The sequence below is a fragment of the Geospiza fortis genome, unplaced genomic scaffold (assembly GCF_000277835.1).
Source record: "Geospiza fortis unplaced genomic scaffold, GeoFor_1.0 scaffold111, whole genome shotgun sequence".
NCBI lineage: Eukaryota > Metazoa > Chordata > Aves > Passeriformes > Thraupidae > Geospiza > Geospiza fortis.
The window spans coordinates 5,860,059-5,876,866 of record NW_005054321.1 but is presented as its reverse complement, the minus strand read 5'-3'; the positions used below and the strand labels follow the sequence as shown (position 1 = coordinate 5,876,866).

At 38.0% G+C, this 16,808-nt stretch overlaps 1 protein-coding gene across 1 annotated transcript in view; it reads right to left on the bottom strand.

Annotated features, from left to right (window-relative positions):
• NSMCE2 (NSE2 (MMS21) homolog, SMC5-SMC6 complex SUMO ligase) overlaps positions 1-13,554 on the bottom strand; it is a 123,214-nt gene extending 109,660 nt beyond the window's left edge. Inside the window, exon 1 of the mRNA XM_005420715.2 lies at positions 13,411-13,554. Coding sequence (XP_005420772.1) covers positions 13,411-13,543 — 133 coding nt within the window. The 5' untranslated portion in view covers positions 13,544-13,554. The remainder of the gene's footprint in view (positions 1-13,410) is intronic.
• Between the last annotated feature and the right edge of the window lie 3,254 nt (positions 13,555-16,808).

Here is a 16,808-nt window from a genome sequence, read left to right as displayed (position 1 = left end):
TTCCTGACTTCAGAATTTAGAGAAGGTTATTGGTAGCCCCAGCCAGAGCATGGCTGCTCTTTTGCTAACCAGCTGGGGCACTGGCTGTGCTGCAGCTGAGCAGCAAGCTCAGGGTGGGAAAACAATCCAGTTTTATAGGCAGCTTTTGAGACAAATCTGGCTGGCAGCAACTCCACATTTTGCACCACTGTGAACAAAGCAGTGAAGTCTCTTAAAACAGAGCTGACACTGGTCCATACACATAAATGAATAAACAAAAGACAATTCAGATTCATTATATACAGCTGACAAAAGAAAGGTTGGTGTTTTAAAATCAGAAACATTGATCTGTAAAATTCTCAGAAATGTGAAGGTTACTTGAAATTGATATGAGTATCATCTCCAAAGTTAATTTCTGCAAATGCAGATACTTCCATGTGCTTTGGATATTTTCCAGTTTCTGCTGAAGAGAAGTGACAGACAGAAAACAATCAAGGTTAAACTAAAGGAATCTAGAAAAGCAGTGTCTCATGTAAGCAAAGGTCCTGTGATGTTCCCCAAGCAAACATCCAATTCATTATGAATCACATACTGATGCAGCGCTTGAAGTGCTAACCATGCCACAGTACTATAGCTACTGCTTTCAGAGCCCATAATTCCTCAAAATGACTGAAAAAAATCCAAAACCCTGACACAAAAAAAACCCCAACCCACATAATCCTCTTACACAGACAAGGCAAAGGCAAAGACTGCACACAAACTTTAAGTGTAATGAAAACCAGCATTTCTTTCTGCCTCTAGCAGGCTTCCTTTGCATAAAACCTCTTCTGTGAATTGGCAGATCTCCTCTTTTTGGCATGGATTGCTGGTATGTGGCATTCATTCTGCTGCTTGAATGCTGGTAAGTGACAGAGCTAAATCTTTCCATTGCTGAAATTTCACTTCCCACAAAATTCATATACAAAATTGTCATATTGCAAGGAGCTGCTACTTTCTTATCATGTGGGAAATGCATATCTCTGTGTAAAAAAAAAAAAAAGCAATGCAAGTCTGTATTGCCTAGGTCTCTCATACAGACACAAATATTTATGATTTTGAGAGGAAACAGGAATTGTTTGATGGCTTACAGTACACCACAGATGATGGTCTCTCAGCATGTTTTTTATATAATGCTGTTATCTTTGTCCATAGTAGGAAAGAAGGAGCTTTGAGGGGCCTCATGACTTCTCAAAGGGTAGTTTTGAAAAAAAACAAGAATATAAATTGAAACTGAATGTGGAAATGTTCTGTAACCAGATAAGAAGTAAAAGGTTGCCTCTGTTTCAGCTTAACCAGAACTGGTAAACTATGACATAGCTATTAGTCATTGTGTTATTAAAATAAATTAAATTCAGAACCATAGGACTATGGTTGAGATTTGTGTGGCTAGCATGCACTATTTGAGAGAATTTTCTTTCCTTTAAACTAATATGTTTTTGAATTTTGTTCCATTTAAAATCTGTTTTTCTAGAAAAGTGATTGGGCCAAGCCTGTACACAAAACTATTCAGCAGAGGAGACTTGATTACCTTGAGACATCAGACCAGACTACACACCTCTAACAAAGCATGGATAAAATCTAAAAATATCAAGAAAATATAGAATTTGAATGAGTTGTGGCATACCTAATTCTCTCAAAAACAGCTGTGAATTAGATCCACACCCACAAGTAATAAACTTCAAAAAACGAAGTCTTGTGAAAATGTCACATTAATCTACCCATGTGGTAAATGTCTACTCACCCACTGCTTACTAAGATGATTAGTAAGGAAATCACAAGTTAAACTTTATTCATCTGAAGAAAAATAGGAAAGAGGTTGCAAGGTTGATTTAACTCAGAAGATATTATTGTCACTTGACATTTACATGCAATGTATAATTCCATTCCCACTTACAGTCTGGGGAAAGCCTGTTAAAATTACTTCCTTAATGTGTGAACACTTCTTTGAATTGTGTTCTCTTCATCTGCCACCTTCTCCTTAAGCCAGCTGCCTCCTTTTGTTAAGTCTTTTTTAATAAGAAAGTTCATTATATGTAATTTAGGGAGCAGTTTGAGATTGTCACCTTCTGTTGAGTGGTACTGCAGATGCATGTTTCAGAAGCACTCTATAGTATCTGTTGATAATGTCAAAAAGGCAAAAGGTTCACACACACATATGCTGAACAGCTTTAGCATGGGACTAATCAGAATGACCACATCTATCTTCTCATGTTCATCCACATGGACCAGTCCTCCTTCCATTTATATGCCAGACTACTCTTCCCCTTTGTGAAAGCTAACACCTTTGTGGCAACTACAGAAGTTGCTTGCATGGAAACACTATTAGGAAGGCATTCAATTAAGTTTTGTCATCTAGAGACTGATCAGCACACTGTCCTGCTTAATCCTGTTGATGTGGCTTTCCTATTTCTTACTTTTCCTTGTCCTTCATTACACATTTCTTTACCACTTACTCCTCTTCCCTTCTATTCCTTCTCATCCAGCTCCCCCATTCCCACTTTTTTTCTCCTGAGCATTTGCTAGCTGGCTTTTTGATTCTTTCTCTATGTCCAAGTGCTATCTTCCCAGTGACCACCATCTCTGGGGGTCATCTCTCACTTTCTCCCATCCTTTTAGGTAATAGCAGCTCCAACAGACTTGTAGCTATTGGGTTTTTTTATTGGCACAAAGGTCTATTAGCAAGAAAAAAAACCCAAACTGAAACAACAATAAGAAAAAGGGCATAAGTTCCCCAGTCATTAGAGGGAACTGCAGTTTGGGAACTCACCAAACATAAACACTGCCGGAGGGTGGCTGGGCAGCCTGAGTGACAGCAGTGACTTGGTTACTATGTGCCCTACACACAAGGTTTGCTGCATGCTCATGTCAGACCCTTGTTCAATGCCTAAGAGGGGTACAGGGATTGTTCTGGTTTTTAGTTTTTTTTAAGAAAGGGCTGACTGTATGCTGACAATTTGGCAGATGCATCCCTATCTTTAACAGCACATAGTGTATAATTGAGGCAAAGACTAAATCCTGCTAATTGCACTGTCCTTCAATAAGCTCTCTCAGTATTTCAAAGAACAACACAAGTTACTTATGCCTGGAAAGTGGGTCTCACACCAAGACTGACTAAAGCAGCTCAACTTGTGAGGTTGAAGATGCTAAAGGTGACTTGCTCATGATCTACCACTAACATCTTGAAGATTTCTGAACATATTGGGCCCTTTGATTATCAGATAGAAATGTAAGATCCAGTGCCTGAAAACTGCAACACAAAAGAAAACACAAGCAGTTTATTCAGAGATAGGATGGATTCTTCAGCCTACCTCTTGCTGAACTGTGGGTTTCACTGTAAATTTCCTTTCTGTAAGCAGTTCTAGTAGCACATTTTTTAAATCAGTGTAAAATTTTTTCTCTTCACATAGTATTATCCCACTAATAAACACCAGACTACCCTCCTGTAGACATGGTTGTGTCTCACTCATAAACTTCATCTAAATGCAAATCTTCACTTGGTGCCCTGTGTGTATTTTAGTGGTTCAAACCATTTCATATCACCTGTAATTGTGGGATCACACAACAGTTGTGACACTTCCTATTTGTCAATTCACTAAAAGGCAAGGAGGATATCTTTGCTGCTCTGTTGTCTTCTGCTGCCTTTTATTTCCCCTGTACACATATTTTTCCTGGCTACCTATCTCCTACTTTTTCCAATCACCTACCACCATTACAGACAATTATTTTTGAGACTCTGTAACACATTTTCCCCAGGCACGGATGACATAAGCAAAACCAGAAGTGAATATCTACACAGGAGTTTGAGATATTCATACATCCTCACAAAACATTCCTGACACCTTTTTTTGTAGAAGGTAAATTCATGTTTTGTGAACTCCAGTGACTTCCTCAAGGCCACAGTGTGATGCCAGTTTGAAAGCACAGTTAGTCCCAGCCTTGAGGACTCAGAAAAATTAGACTCAAGAGTACCTCAGTTATTTTATCTCATTCATATAATGTGTTCCTTGTTCTTCTTCAGAGAAAATGGTAAACAAAATGAGAAGGGAAACAAAATAATCTATGAAAATTATAATTACAAGTATTTTAAATCTCCAATTCAGACCACCAACCCCTGCCTATCCTCCAAAGGACGACATTTTTCATAGGTTTCAGTGTCAGTAAGGAACACAAAAGTCTTACACACAATTCTAACTGAAAAAGCAAACATTCCCCTTTAAGTTCCTGGAATTTAATCAGTACATATTACAATATTCATTCTTCACTGGAGCATCAGTGCCATATAACATTGGTATAAATTTCATAAAACGTGTCATAAAACCTGGATTTGAGTCAGAGGGTTGTTTTTCTTTTTAACTGAAAGTATTAAAAACCTCTAGTAATTAAGTCTCTGTTCACTTAAAAAAAAAGTTATTTGAGTATCAAAAAAACAAGGTAAAAATTAGCAACAAAATCCTGAATTCTTGAAGAGACAAAGAGACAGGAAAAGAAAGGAAAAATAAAATTTTGATAAGTGTCCTGTGTCTATTCATACGGCTCTGGATGAAGTTTCAGAATGATCACATCTACGCAAGGGCTCCTTTCACGTATTGACCGAACACCAAGAACAGGTCAGCACAAGGCTGACTTTTTACCCAGATAAATCTTTTCCTAGTGGAAAGAATCAAGAAAAGAAATACAATTGCTTTATATTCCTAATCTTTCTGAATGCTGCCAACGCCAGGTTTTTTCTACTTTTGTGGGTTCCTCCTCCTTCCCTAATTTTTTATGCACAGAATCAGATCACTGAAAGCTAAATTCCGATCAACTTAAATTGATAAAAATTAAAGCCTTCAGAGTGGGTTCTTCAAAGCCCACACTACTTTCTATATATACTGTATGCCTCTACATTTAAGCAGGAGTTAGTAGTGTTTTCTTACTGCCACATTTCTGTAGCAGAAATATGATGATAAGAAAATGACAGATTTATATACTACAGAGAATATTTTCATACAGTAAATTACTCAGATAAAATATTCCTCTTTGGCTTTTGTTCAAAAAGTTTGATTTATCTTTGTGCTAAAGAGCCCACACAGGACCTCTGCAGTACTTCATAGTATTTCTAAGCTGCAACAGACCATCAGCATCATTCTGCTCTGATCTCATGCATAGCAGAGGCCAAAGAACCTCACCCAGCGATTTCAAGCCTATAACTCACAGCCGTAAGCTCACTCATTCTCTCAAGGTTAACATCACTAGTGCACAGAGGGTCTCCAAAAAGGTCTGTACAGCATTTAAATCCCACTTATGATCTATTTTGAAGACTACTGAGATTTTATGAGGTCTAGGACAGAGAAATTTATAGTAACTTATGGGTACATGAGGTAACCCACCAGGTGGTTGCAAATCTCTCTGACTCACAATGACCTTTGGGGGAGAAAACTACCCACTGCCTTAAAAAATACATAGGAAAGTGGAATAAATATTCACACATACATATGCATGTATTTGACATCAGACACTATGTAAATACCACCTACCAAAAGCTGTGAAATAAAACTGTTCAGTTTTTATCTGAGCACTCGTAAGAGTTCTGAGAAAATCCAGGTCTGTCCAGCTCTGACCTTCTGCTCAGGTGCACACTGTCAGTACATTTCCATGAGAACACAGTAAGGACAGTTATTCTGTCCAGTTATTCAGCTAAGCTTTAAATCAAGCCTGGATTTCACTCTGATTGATACTCTCTAGATCAACCACAACATAGCAACTTCATGCAAGAATAAATTTATAAAATGCAATGATCTGTATTGATCTGATAATACAAATTCTATTCATCTGAATCCTCCATTTATATTCTATTGTCACTAAATGCAAGAGCATGCAGCATCACCTCTAGATCCATCCTAGGAGTGAGTTCCAGAGTGCCACAGCAGGTGAAGCAAAAGCAAAGACTTTGCTGCCACCTAAAGGGTTTCTCTGTCCTTGGAACTTCTGAAGTTGAGGAACAAAAATACTTGGATGCACCCAGCTTAATGAGCACCCAAACTGAAAAAGAGCTACCAGAACAAAAGCATGCTGCTTAAGACAATAATACAGCTGCTTAATATATCTTATTACAGCTTAATATAGCTGCTTTCCCCTCACTGCACTGTGCTCTTCTTGCAGTCGAAATTACAGCTAGGAAACAGTAACAACACTACATATTTGTTTCTTCCCACTTTGTAAGATTACAGACTACAGTCAGAGTGGGTTTGGATAAATATAAAAGAACAAAAATCTTTCATTACAAGTCATATTTTTCCAGATTTTGAAACAAGGCACATTTCCAAATTCTCCTTTTTTGGACTGCTTTGAAGAACAGCTTCCAGAGCCAACCGGTGCCTTCCAGCAATGGGCTCATCAGTGCTGGATATAAACACTGCAAGTAAAGACAGGTAGAAAAAAAATTAACCCAACCCTCTCCTCTCAAAATTTTTATATTGACTGCAGTGCAAAAAATGTAACTTTTTTTGTTTTCAGAAAAGCATTTCACAAGGAAGTCAACCAGTTTTTCTTGTTTCAAAGAACAAAATTACTTGAAGAAGAAATACTCCAAGTGTAACACCATGTATTTACCTACTTCAAGAAACCATATCTTTCTCATTGTTAGTTGAAATGTTAAATATCTGTAAAACAATACAAGAAGCACAGCACAATAGAAGCATAAGTTAAGATTAAAAGCACATCTTCCCTGCAATGATTAATCTTAAGCAAGGGATTTGAAGGAAAGCAAAATTAGTATTTTTGAAAGGAATATGGAACATTTTATTTCCCATACCACAAAATACAAGCTCACTTTGGACAACAGGAAAAGAACTTCCCAAGAAAGATGTGATTTTGGTGCCTACACTGAGTTTGTGCACATCACCAATCAACATCACACACATTGGTGTAGCAACAAAGCAGATCAGTGAACAGCTTCTGGCAGAGAAAAAACTGGGGTTAGAATAAACTTCCTCTGAGAACAGCATGGTATCATGAGGGAATTCTTGCAGCTTCACAGGAAGCATGTAGCAGAGTCTAACCCAGAAGGATGAACTTCATGCATCATTGGCCTCTCTTCATTTTCTACCTCCTCATAACTAGAAAACATTTCTGTATAACAAGCATCAGTGAAAAGCCATTTATCTCCAGGATGGACTTTGACATTCTACACTTATATTCTCCAACAAGAAAACAGAAAAAGAAAATCTACATTTAGGTTCTCCACTAAGAAAAAAACTGTATTCCTACAGTGCATATAAAACTGTTTGCTACTTTCTTCTCACAAGCACCTTCACAGACATATGGACCTAAGAGTGAAAACCAAGGTCTGATTTCTCATGAACTGTCCCTGCAGCACAGACCCCAGCTTAGACCATTACAAGGCCACTGTGAGATGCAGACTTGACCAAATCACCATCTGTATGTGACAGAAGGCAGGACGTGGGAAAAAACATCTTGACATGGCTTATCTTGCCTGGACAAGGACAGGGCAGCAAGGCAAATTTTATCGTGCTTATTTCCTCAGTCAGAGGACCTTCATGCTCACACCTCTAACCAAGCAAGTCACAAAGTGCCATTCCAGCCTATTTGCTACAGCCTGTTCTCAGGACAAGTACCTTAGGTTTGGATTATTTTTATGAAGCACAATGATCTCTAACACCGTGGAAACTAAGAGACCATAAACATTTTAGAAGTACAGGTGTCAGCAGGTTGATTTCTGGATCCCAAAACAATTACATCATAGTCATTTCATGCACAAGAACCTTATCAATGTCAAGATTCATATTATCGTATGATACTGCAGGAATCCTGTATTTGAATTTCCAAGGAAAAATAAGCTAGGGAAAAAAAAGGACAAAAGAAAACAAATCAACCAAATAATTTGATATTCAAGCACAGCTACAGAGTCCATTTTCATACTGGAGTTTATACCATTCCAAGTTTAAGTTTTAGGTCAATGACAGAGAAACTTGCATAAAAAGGGCCCATCCCTCAGGGATGAACGAACTTAGAATGTTCAAGTCTGACTGTTTTAGGCTGCTGCAATGGATTTACAAAGTCACTCCAAAGAATAGTGGATATTCCATATAAACTCATCCAACGGTCTATCAAAAGGCTGGCAATAATTTCATAAAACAAGGCTAACTGCCATATCTGTATGCTCCACACTTCTTCCTATGTCAACAACCCTCAGCAACATTTAGAGCTGTTCTTGTTAAAACCATTCTAAGTGAGCAGTGATATAAGTCAAAGTAATGTGGATAATCTCACAGGTTAGAAGATCCTTCATTACCAACTACTGTTTAATTAGTACTGAAAGGCATGATCACACTGGATCTCAATCAACTGGAGATGAGAAAGCAGCCAGAAAAGGACATTGCACATTTGAGGTGCAGTGCTACACACTGCATGAAGAGAAGTGCAGAGGCAGCCCTGGGACAGGGAATCAGACAAATGGAGTAAGCAGACAGAATTGAGGTAAACTCTGCTGGCAGAAAGAATAGGTTATGTAACGACCAGACAAGAAAGAAAAGCCAGAGCTGTAACTCTAACTTAATCTGGGGAACATGCCAAAGAATTGTATCACTGACATTTTTAAGACCCCTGGGCCTGTTCTGTACACAGTGGTGAGCAGAAAAACCCTTCAAGGGATAGTAAGAAAACAGGAGGAATTCTCAAGCAGATCCTGATAGTGCTACAGGAAGATCACTGGTCTGAAATATAGATGGCAAACCGCCATGGACAGCAGCTGACCATGACATTTTCAGCAAGTTTTTGAAGAAAAGGGAGCTCTTTTTTTTTTTTTTCCTCAAGGAAGATTAGAATCCACTTGCAGTAACTGCTTCCCAAAAAACATCTATTCCACATTTCATGGCCTCTACACTTCACACTGGGAAAGTGATGTATGGCTGAAAGAATGTCCCAGACATCAAGGTAGCATCTTGCTTTCTACAGAAAACCCATTCAGCTAATTAGACAAAACCCTAACTGTTCATTCTTGAAAATGCCTTTCAAAAGTTTAATGCTAAGAAATTCTTATCTTGTCTGTAGTTAGTATACTCTCCAGACCTCCCAGTTATTTCCCATTTGTACTGGACAATCCTCCCAGCTTGGACTCCAACCCAGACAAAAGTAACACCCCATCTACAGAGCAGCTGTTGGACTGGAAGCCTGGAGATGACCATGAGTTAGATTTCTTCATTCAAATATCCACAGCTCGCCATACTTTACAATCCCATATTCTTGAGAAAGTTCTGCTGAAGAGTCACCTGAAACTGCCATCCTCAGCAAGCTGACCAAATTTACATCCAAAAATTTTGAGCAAAGCTGGGAATGGATGTCTGTCATGGATATGACAGATTTGTCCTGGGCCAACATATTCTTACCATAATCAGCACATCAGTCAAAACGGAATTGCAGGTTTCACTAATTCCAAAAACACAGAATAAATCTTATGGTTCAAGTATTTGACATGGATGTCCATCAGTGATATCTAAGTCTACAGAACTACTCCAAGTAGGTTAGTAAAGCAAGTTCAACCAAGAGAAGTTAAATTAGCAGTGCAAACAGCTGTTCCTCTGTGTGCAGAGGTGCCCATACACGGCTCAAAGCTCAGTACTCAGAGCACTACAATTCAGAGATGTTGCCAAACAAGTACTTGTGACAAATGACTTAATGAATTCTCTTTCTGCAATCACACTACTAAAGCTCAAAACCAGAATGAGGCAAGATTTAGGAACATGCAAATTATAGCAGAACTGAGAGGATTTTACTTGCATTATAACTCATTTTGAACAGTGTCATCTTCAAATTCTCAAATCTATTAGGTCTCCAATCCAGCAAAGGACATAAGCATGTGCTTTAGCTTTAAAATATTCAGACCCTTGGAAGGCTGGTGGACCACTCACAAATATCAGTATGTCCTTTCCTTCAGTATTTTACTAGCCTGGGCCACAGAATGTCCAAGAGTATGTTGAGCATACACAGGACATACTGAAACCAAGTGTGCACAGTCTGTTCTTTTGCTTACATAATTTATTTATATAGTAACTTTCAAAATGCTTCTATACAACAAGAATGTTCTTTAAAAAAAAGAAAAATACAACTGTTAGACAATGTCAGTATCTAAAAGATAATCAGCAGAAAGACTGGGGACAAAAGGTTTATCTTTCTTTTTCACTCATTAAATAAAATAAGCTTTTAAATTGGCTGTTTCCTTTTCACATTCAGTTTGCTGAAACTAATTTTTACCTCTAGATCCTTAAACCCTTCCAGGATGTTTTAAAATTCTGTCTCTTTGCCAGCACATGTTCATAACACCAATGTTCAATGCTAAAAGTCAGCAGGTTCTCAACTGACAGGAAGATCTTAATCAACAATTTAGCTTCATGGACATCAACAAAACTCCTTAAAAGTAAGAGCTTTTCATTATCAGATACATTAAAATTATTCTGCACTCATTTAGCTATTATTAATAATAGCCTTATTAATAAGAAATAGCCTTATTTTTCTAGAGATTGTACAGGTTCATAAATGAGCAATGCCTGACCCAAACATTGAACACAAGTAATTTTTTTTTATAAATCTATACACGAGTAGAACAAAATAAACATTTAATAGATACATTTAACAGTAAATGTTTTCAGGATTTTGTCTGCAGAGAATAGGAATTAAGAGAGGAAAAATTACTTGCTGAACTAACTTTTCTGTCTTTTCTGTTACGTTAAGAAGCAAATGTAATTTTTCCTCATGTACTATGCTATGTACTTCATTACTATTCACAAAAAACAGCATTGTCCATTATGAAAGACTATAAGAAGAAAATAAACACACAGAAAAAGTGCTTGTAAACTAAAACAAACAGTTGCAACAGAATTCCTTGCTTCCACAAAGCCTGACAATGAAACCTGTCAGAAGCTAGACAGTCAAATTTTGCAAAGGAAATTAAAGCAAATTACAAACTAGACAGAAAGAAAAACACAGAAATATATTATCTAACTCTATCTCAAAATTAAATTAGTATTTTGCCTCAGAACGTGAAGGAAAAAGAGGATAGATGAGCAACAGCTTTAGAAACATAAATTGCCGCATATGAGCTGGAGGTGAGAGCTGAACAGTTGAGTCCAGCAGATCAGAGGATGCTAATTCTAAACCACCGAGAGTTTACCAAGCATGTCATGCCACAGAAACCCGGTATCCTTCCTGATGGCATTCTGCAAGGAGCACAAGAACTTGAAGTCCAAGCAGAGTTGTGGCATTCACATTCTCTGAAAAAATCCCTTCACCCAGAATTTTCTCCTGGGAAACGGAGAAGCCTCAGAGAAAAGGGAAAACAAATTCTCATCTCATTTGCTTCTCCTGTATTGTGCTCACATGTGGAATGTGTTTGGAGATTGTTTATCCAACAGGTGATTGTTTCATTGGTTTTCTGTGAATTGTTTTCACTCTTTGGTCAATCAGAGTCAAGCTGTGCCAAGACTCTGGAAAGACTCACGAGTTTTCATTATTAGCTTTTTAGCCTTCTTGTAAGTATCCTTTCTATGTTCTTTAGTATAGTTTGGTTTAATATTCTTTATTATCATATAGCATCATAAAAGAATAAATTAGCCTTCTGAGAACATGGAGTCAGATTCATCATTCCTTCCTGCCACGGGGCACCCCACAAATACAATACAGAGTAGTCAGGGTAATGAAAACCAAACTTTACAGAAGTGAGGACCTTTGCTATCTGTTCATTCCATGTAAATACATCTGCAAGGAAAGTTGTAGGAGTGAAGAAGACAACTGTTGTAGGTGAAAATGTAATTTGGGAACACCAGACCAAAGAAGTATGACCTACAAATCCTACAAATCTGGAACACCTTCTCTGTAGTGCAATGGGATGTACTATGATAACAGATCATGCTTGATAATTCTATAACCATAATTCAACAGGAAAGTTGCCTCTGCTAGAATAAAATGTGTTATGGTCTAGGTAGGAGCTATTTTCCAGTCACATGACTTAACCGTAACCAGGTATTTTGTCAGGAGTATTCTCCTTCTCTCAGGACAGAGTGCTAAAAATGGTCCTTTTGGTCACTGAGTTAAGTGAACAAAATACTTTCAAGCTTTTAATTAAAGATTAATGTGTCAGAAGCAGATAAATGAGGAAGAGATATTTCCTAGGAGTACAAGGCACAGACTTGCAGCTGCAGACATGCACAGTTGAGCTTAAGTTGCCTTACACCCTTCCCAGTAGGAATGAAACAGGGGCTTCTACTGAAAAGCGTAATTAACAAAAAAACTTTTAATTTTTGTATAAATAATTAATTTCTGTGGTCTTGGGGATGAAAGAATTCAATACATTTAATGTGTTTCTATGCATTGCTTATGACAAAGTAGGAGAGATGGTGACTCCTAAAGCAGAGGGGAAATGGAACTGGTTACACGAGTTTTATGTCAAAGGGGATCCCCAGGTGACTGTTCAGACAAGCTTTCCATTTCCTCTTACTGCTAGAAATGGCATGTCAATTGTCTCTGACAGCAGTATGGATAAAAAGGTGAAAGGAGAGAGAAATATCACACCAGACAAAGAGAAAAACATTAATCTTGATTGTACATAATCCTTGGCTTAGTTGAGTGCAAGATTTATAATGAACAGCAGAGCTTTTCCTTCAGGAGATTCTTCTTCTCGGCTCTTTATTAAAACTATCAGGGGTTTGGAGCTTTAAACTTTTTATTTTTCCCTAGTGAAAACATTAACACAGATCCAAGATAGGGAAATGGGTCAGCTAATGTTTGTCCTTGAAAAGTAGCTTTGCAGTGCTCTTTTTCTTGTGAAATAGCAATGACAAGACTGTTAGCAGTAATTGGAGATTTAAAGTACCCCACTTTGGAAATGTCCAAATTGAAACACCCTAAAAAAGGCCTGATTTTCAGGAGAGACAGCATTTAAAAACCTGCATCCCCTTACAGGTGTCCCAAGCTTTGTATTCAAGATCTTCAGCATTATTTTAATATATCTTGCCCTGAATGTCAAATAAAACACACACAAAGAAGCAGTATGATAATGAACACTCATTTTATTCAGCCACTTGAGGGGCCTTCTCCATCTCATCCACCAATGTTAAAGTTTCTACAAAGCTGTAGGGTAATGATCACTGGAACACAATTAGTCTTGGCTGTCACAAAAGCAAGGACAATGTTTGCCAGGTATTTATGCTTTCACTGAATCTATAATTTAAATGAAATTTTTCATTTAAGTGAAATTATTGTAATGAAAACACCCTGGCCAGGCCAGAAGAGCTATAATAAAAATTGATATTAATAGTAACTAAGTCAAAATACATAGGTCTGGGACACATCTGCCCCAGATGATTCAAAATGCAATACAAGAGAGAAGAATATACTTACTGAAACTTTCCACAAGGTCAAGGGCAACCCGAGTAGCCACATCCATCCCAGAGTTGATGTAGGACTGGCAGTTTTTCAAAGAAGAAAGAGCAGAATCAATTGAATTGAACGAGACTCTTGGACCACCTGACATCTTGAAACTGTTACTCTAGAAACAACAGGGAGAACAAATTAAAAGCAGTTTGCACACAAAGAGTTTGGGAGAGAAAACATAAGTTCTAATAGATAGCTAAATATAAAGCAGTGTCAACAGAATCATTAAAGCATTAGGGAGCAGGGATGAAAATTTAGCTCCCAAGATGTCAGTAATTTCAGTGAAAGTGCAATTCATCACAGGTTTTCAATTCACCTCCTATTCAGTATTAAGCAAAACTACACCACTAAAAGCAACTGGCATTTTCCTCTGCTCATTTCTACCACTAAACCACACTGAAGTTCAAATCCACAATTACATCTGCTTGAAAACTACTGCTCTATTTCAGATCCAAAAGAAGATCCAAAAAAGCCCACAAAACTTGTCTGGGTTATCTAGGCATGTAATCAATTAGCCTAGGAAGAAATATGGTTTCTCACATTCAATTTAGTTTCACCAGCAGCTGGTCCTTGGAAAAAATAATCTAACAAAGGGGCACTCTACTAAGAATGTACTTAAGAGTAAAACATCTAGCATTATTTTTAAATAAAAGCCCACCTTTAAAATGCTGCCTACTTCTGCCAAAGATGCTACAAACTTTTGGTACCCATCTTCCATTAGCACAAAATAAAGTCACCCAGGTACCACTGTTTATCTTCTTTACCACCCTCTGGCTCTGCAACACATACCCACAGCCTACCTACACCATTGTGGGGATTAGCTGCTCTGTTATTAGAACCTTTAAGTGTTTTTGCTCATGCTGTGCCTATCCACACTGCTTACATCCATTGGTTTCTTCTCAAAAATCCCTAATTTCTGATCTCCCTTCTTCATGCTTTGCCATAACCCCCTCAGACATGTAGCTACTGTGAGAAACATGAACCTGGTGTGCAGAATTTTATACTTCAAGTTGCAGATTAGAAAAATTCTGCTTCATCTTTAGATACACCACAAGAAAAAAAACAAAACATAAAAATAGACACAGCAAAGGAGAACTCTTAGATAGACAGAAATACTGCATTAGTCCATGTAAAGAATAACTAGTATGTTCAAGGACTATATTGAGATGCCATTGGAGGAGATAAAAAGCAGAATCCACAAACAAATTTGGGGTATACCCGAGGGGGAAGAGTTGTTCTATCAATAACACCCTTTAATAGGCTATAATCCAACAGCATTCTGGAAAACGTGTATAGAAAGTACAGTGCTTTTCCCAAGCTTTGTATACCTAAGGCTGTAGCTCTCTCTACTGCTTTCCCTGAGACTCTAGAACTACACCTTGTGCTCCCCCTAACCTGAACATTGCCATATTCCTCACAAGTACCGTGCAGACAATGAGACCTGACTACCTGCTGTCTCCTAATGTTTATTTCCTATCATTTTCCTTTCTTTACATTTACAAGATGTTCTTGGCCAGTCAGTACTACCTTTTAGTACACCATCTTTAGGTCATGTGCTTCCAGCAACATTTTAACAACAGTTCAACCTCACCACAAATTTAACTTCTTAATTACATGCAAATTTGTCTTCCCCTCTGTGCCCTTCTAAAGGTGCATCTTTCCACAAATGCAGCAGGCTTCAACTACAGCTCTTGTTATGTCAGCTCATGTTCTCCCTGACAGAAGACTGTGACTGCTATCATTTAAGATCTTTAGAGCTGTCAAACTGACAACAGAAGACAAGGGAAAAGCTCCTTATAGAACTCCCTGAAAGTAAAGAAAAAGGATGCTCTTGAATATTTAATAACAAATTCCTTCAGCTAATATATTATTTAACTTTTTTTAATGTACTTGTTTGCCATTTTAGCAAGACTGTTTGTATAGAACCTCTGTGATCCAAACGTACACTACTGAATAGTCAAATAAAATCATGTTAGCTTTATCTTTCTGAGGCCATTTTGTGTACCAAAGTCAACAAAGAGAGCCTAATTCCCCTCTTGAACTTGGTGAATCTCACTGAGAAAGCCTGCTGCTCTTTTGGAAATTTCACAGATACACATTGTGAAAGCAGGAATCTGAAAAATAAACAAAAAAACAACAGTGAAAAGTTAAAAAGGCTCCTTCATTCTCATGAGCAAACTACACAGGAGCTGAAGTTACTGATTATGACATTAAATCATATCATTGCAGTGGTAGGTTCATCTCAAGCTGTCTTTTGGAAAGTAATTTCTTTTGGATTAATTTTCTTTTTTGTTTGTTTTTTAATAAAAGATTACTTTTCTTAGAAACTGCTTAAAATCCTGTAATGCCCTAGTCTACCTGACAGGTTCAGGGGAAGGCAGTGCATGGGAAAAACAACCAAATTACCTGGAGACTCAACAACAACTTTTATTTGCAAACTTTACAAAATTCAAGTAGAATAAGGTACTTGGCAAATTTTAAAACATCCAGACAAAAATAAAGCACTTCTCAAACTTTAGCTCAGCAAACTTTAACTTCTCCAGACACAAGAAGACACTGGAAGTTTTCAGTCTTACAGACTTACAACATATTTTGAGAAGAAGAATATCTAAAAAAAACAGAGAAAGAAAGAAAAAGAAAATTGGGAGAGAAAGGTAGATGGCCACCACCCCAGGATCCAGCACTGTCTCTGCAGCTTCTAAACCCCTGGCAGTGGAGTGTGTTTGGCACATGTGTTGCTTTCCTTTTATCTCCTATGCTCTGCCACTTCAGGGCTTACAGGTCCTCCTTTCCCATCACTTCCCAGCTGGCTCTTTTGAGCCAGTCAGCTGTTCCTCAGCTCTCCTATGGATCCCAAGGCAAAGATTTACACTTGAACTTTCTAAGTGAGTTCTTCAACTTCAGCTTGGAGCTGTCCATTCTGCCTTCCAAGGGAGGGGCACATTCCTCCCTGGAACTGGTTTACCTGCAGTGTTTCCACCACACTTCTGCCAGGAAATGGAAGGAAACTTCAGTGGATGCCTCAAAGTGCCCTTGTCATGTGCAACCCCCAGCTCCCTCACTTCTGGAAACACAACCAGCAAACTCCGTGCTGAATGGGAGACTACTGAGGACATTGTTGTTTTTCTTCTTTCAGCAAGTGAAGAAATGGTCCAGACAGGATAAAGAACCAAAAAAACCTACAGCTTCTATTCTGTTCGCTATTTTAAATATTTGAGGAAATTACCTAAACTTTCTATGCTTCAATATCTCAAACTATGAAGCAGAGGTAAGAAAAAAGTATTATTTGCTTCTGTAACAGCAGCCCTACAGGTGTCAAGCGCTCTCTGAGCACCAGGATGGGTGTCCAGCCCCAGGCACACTCG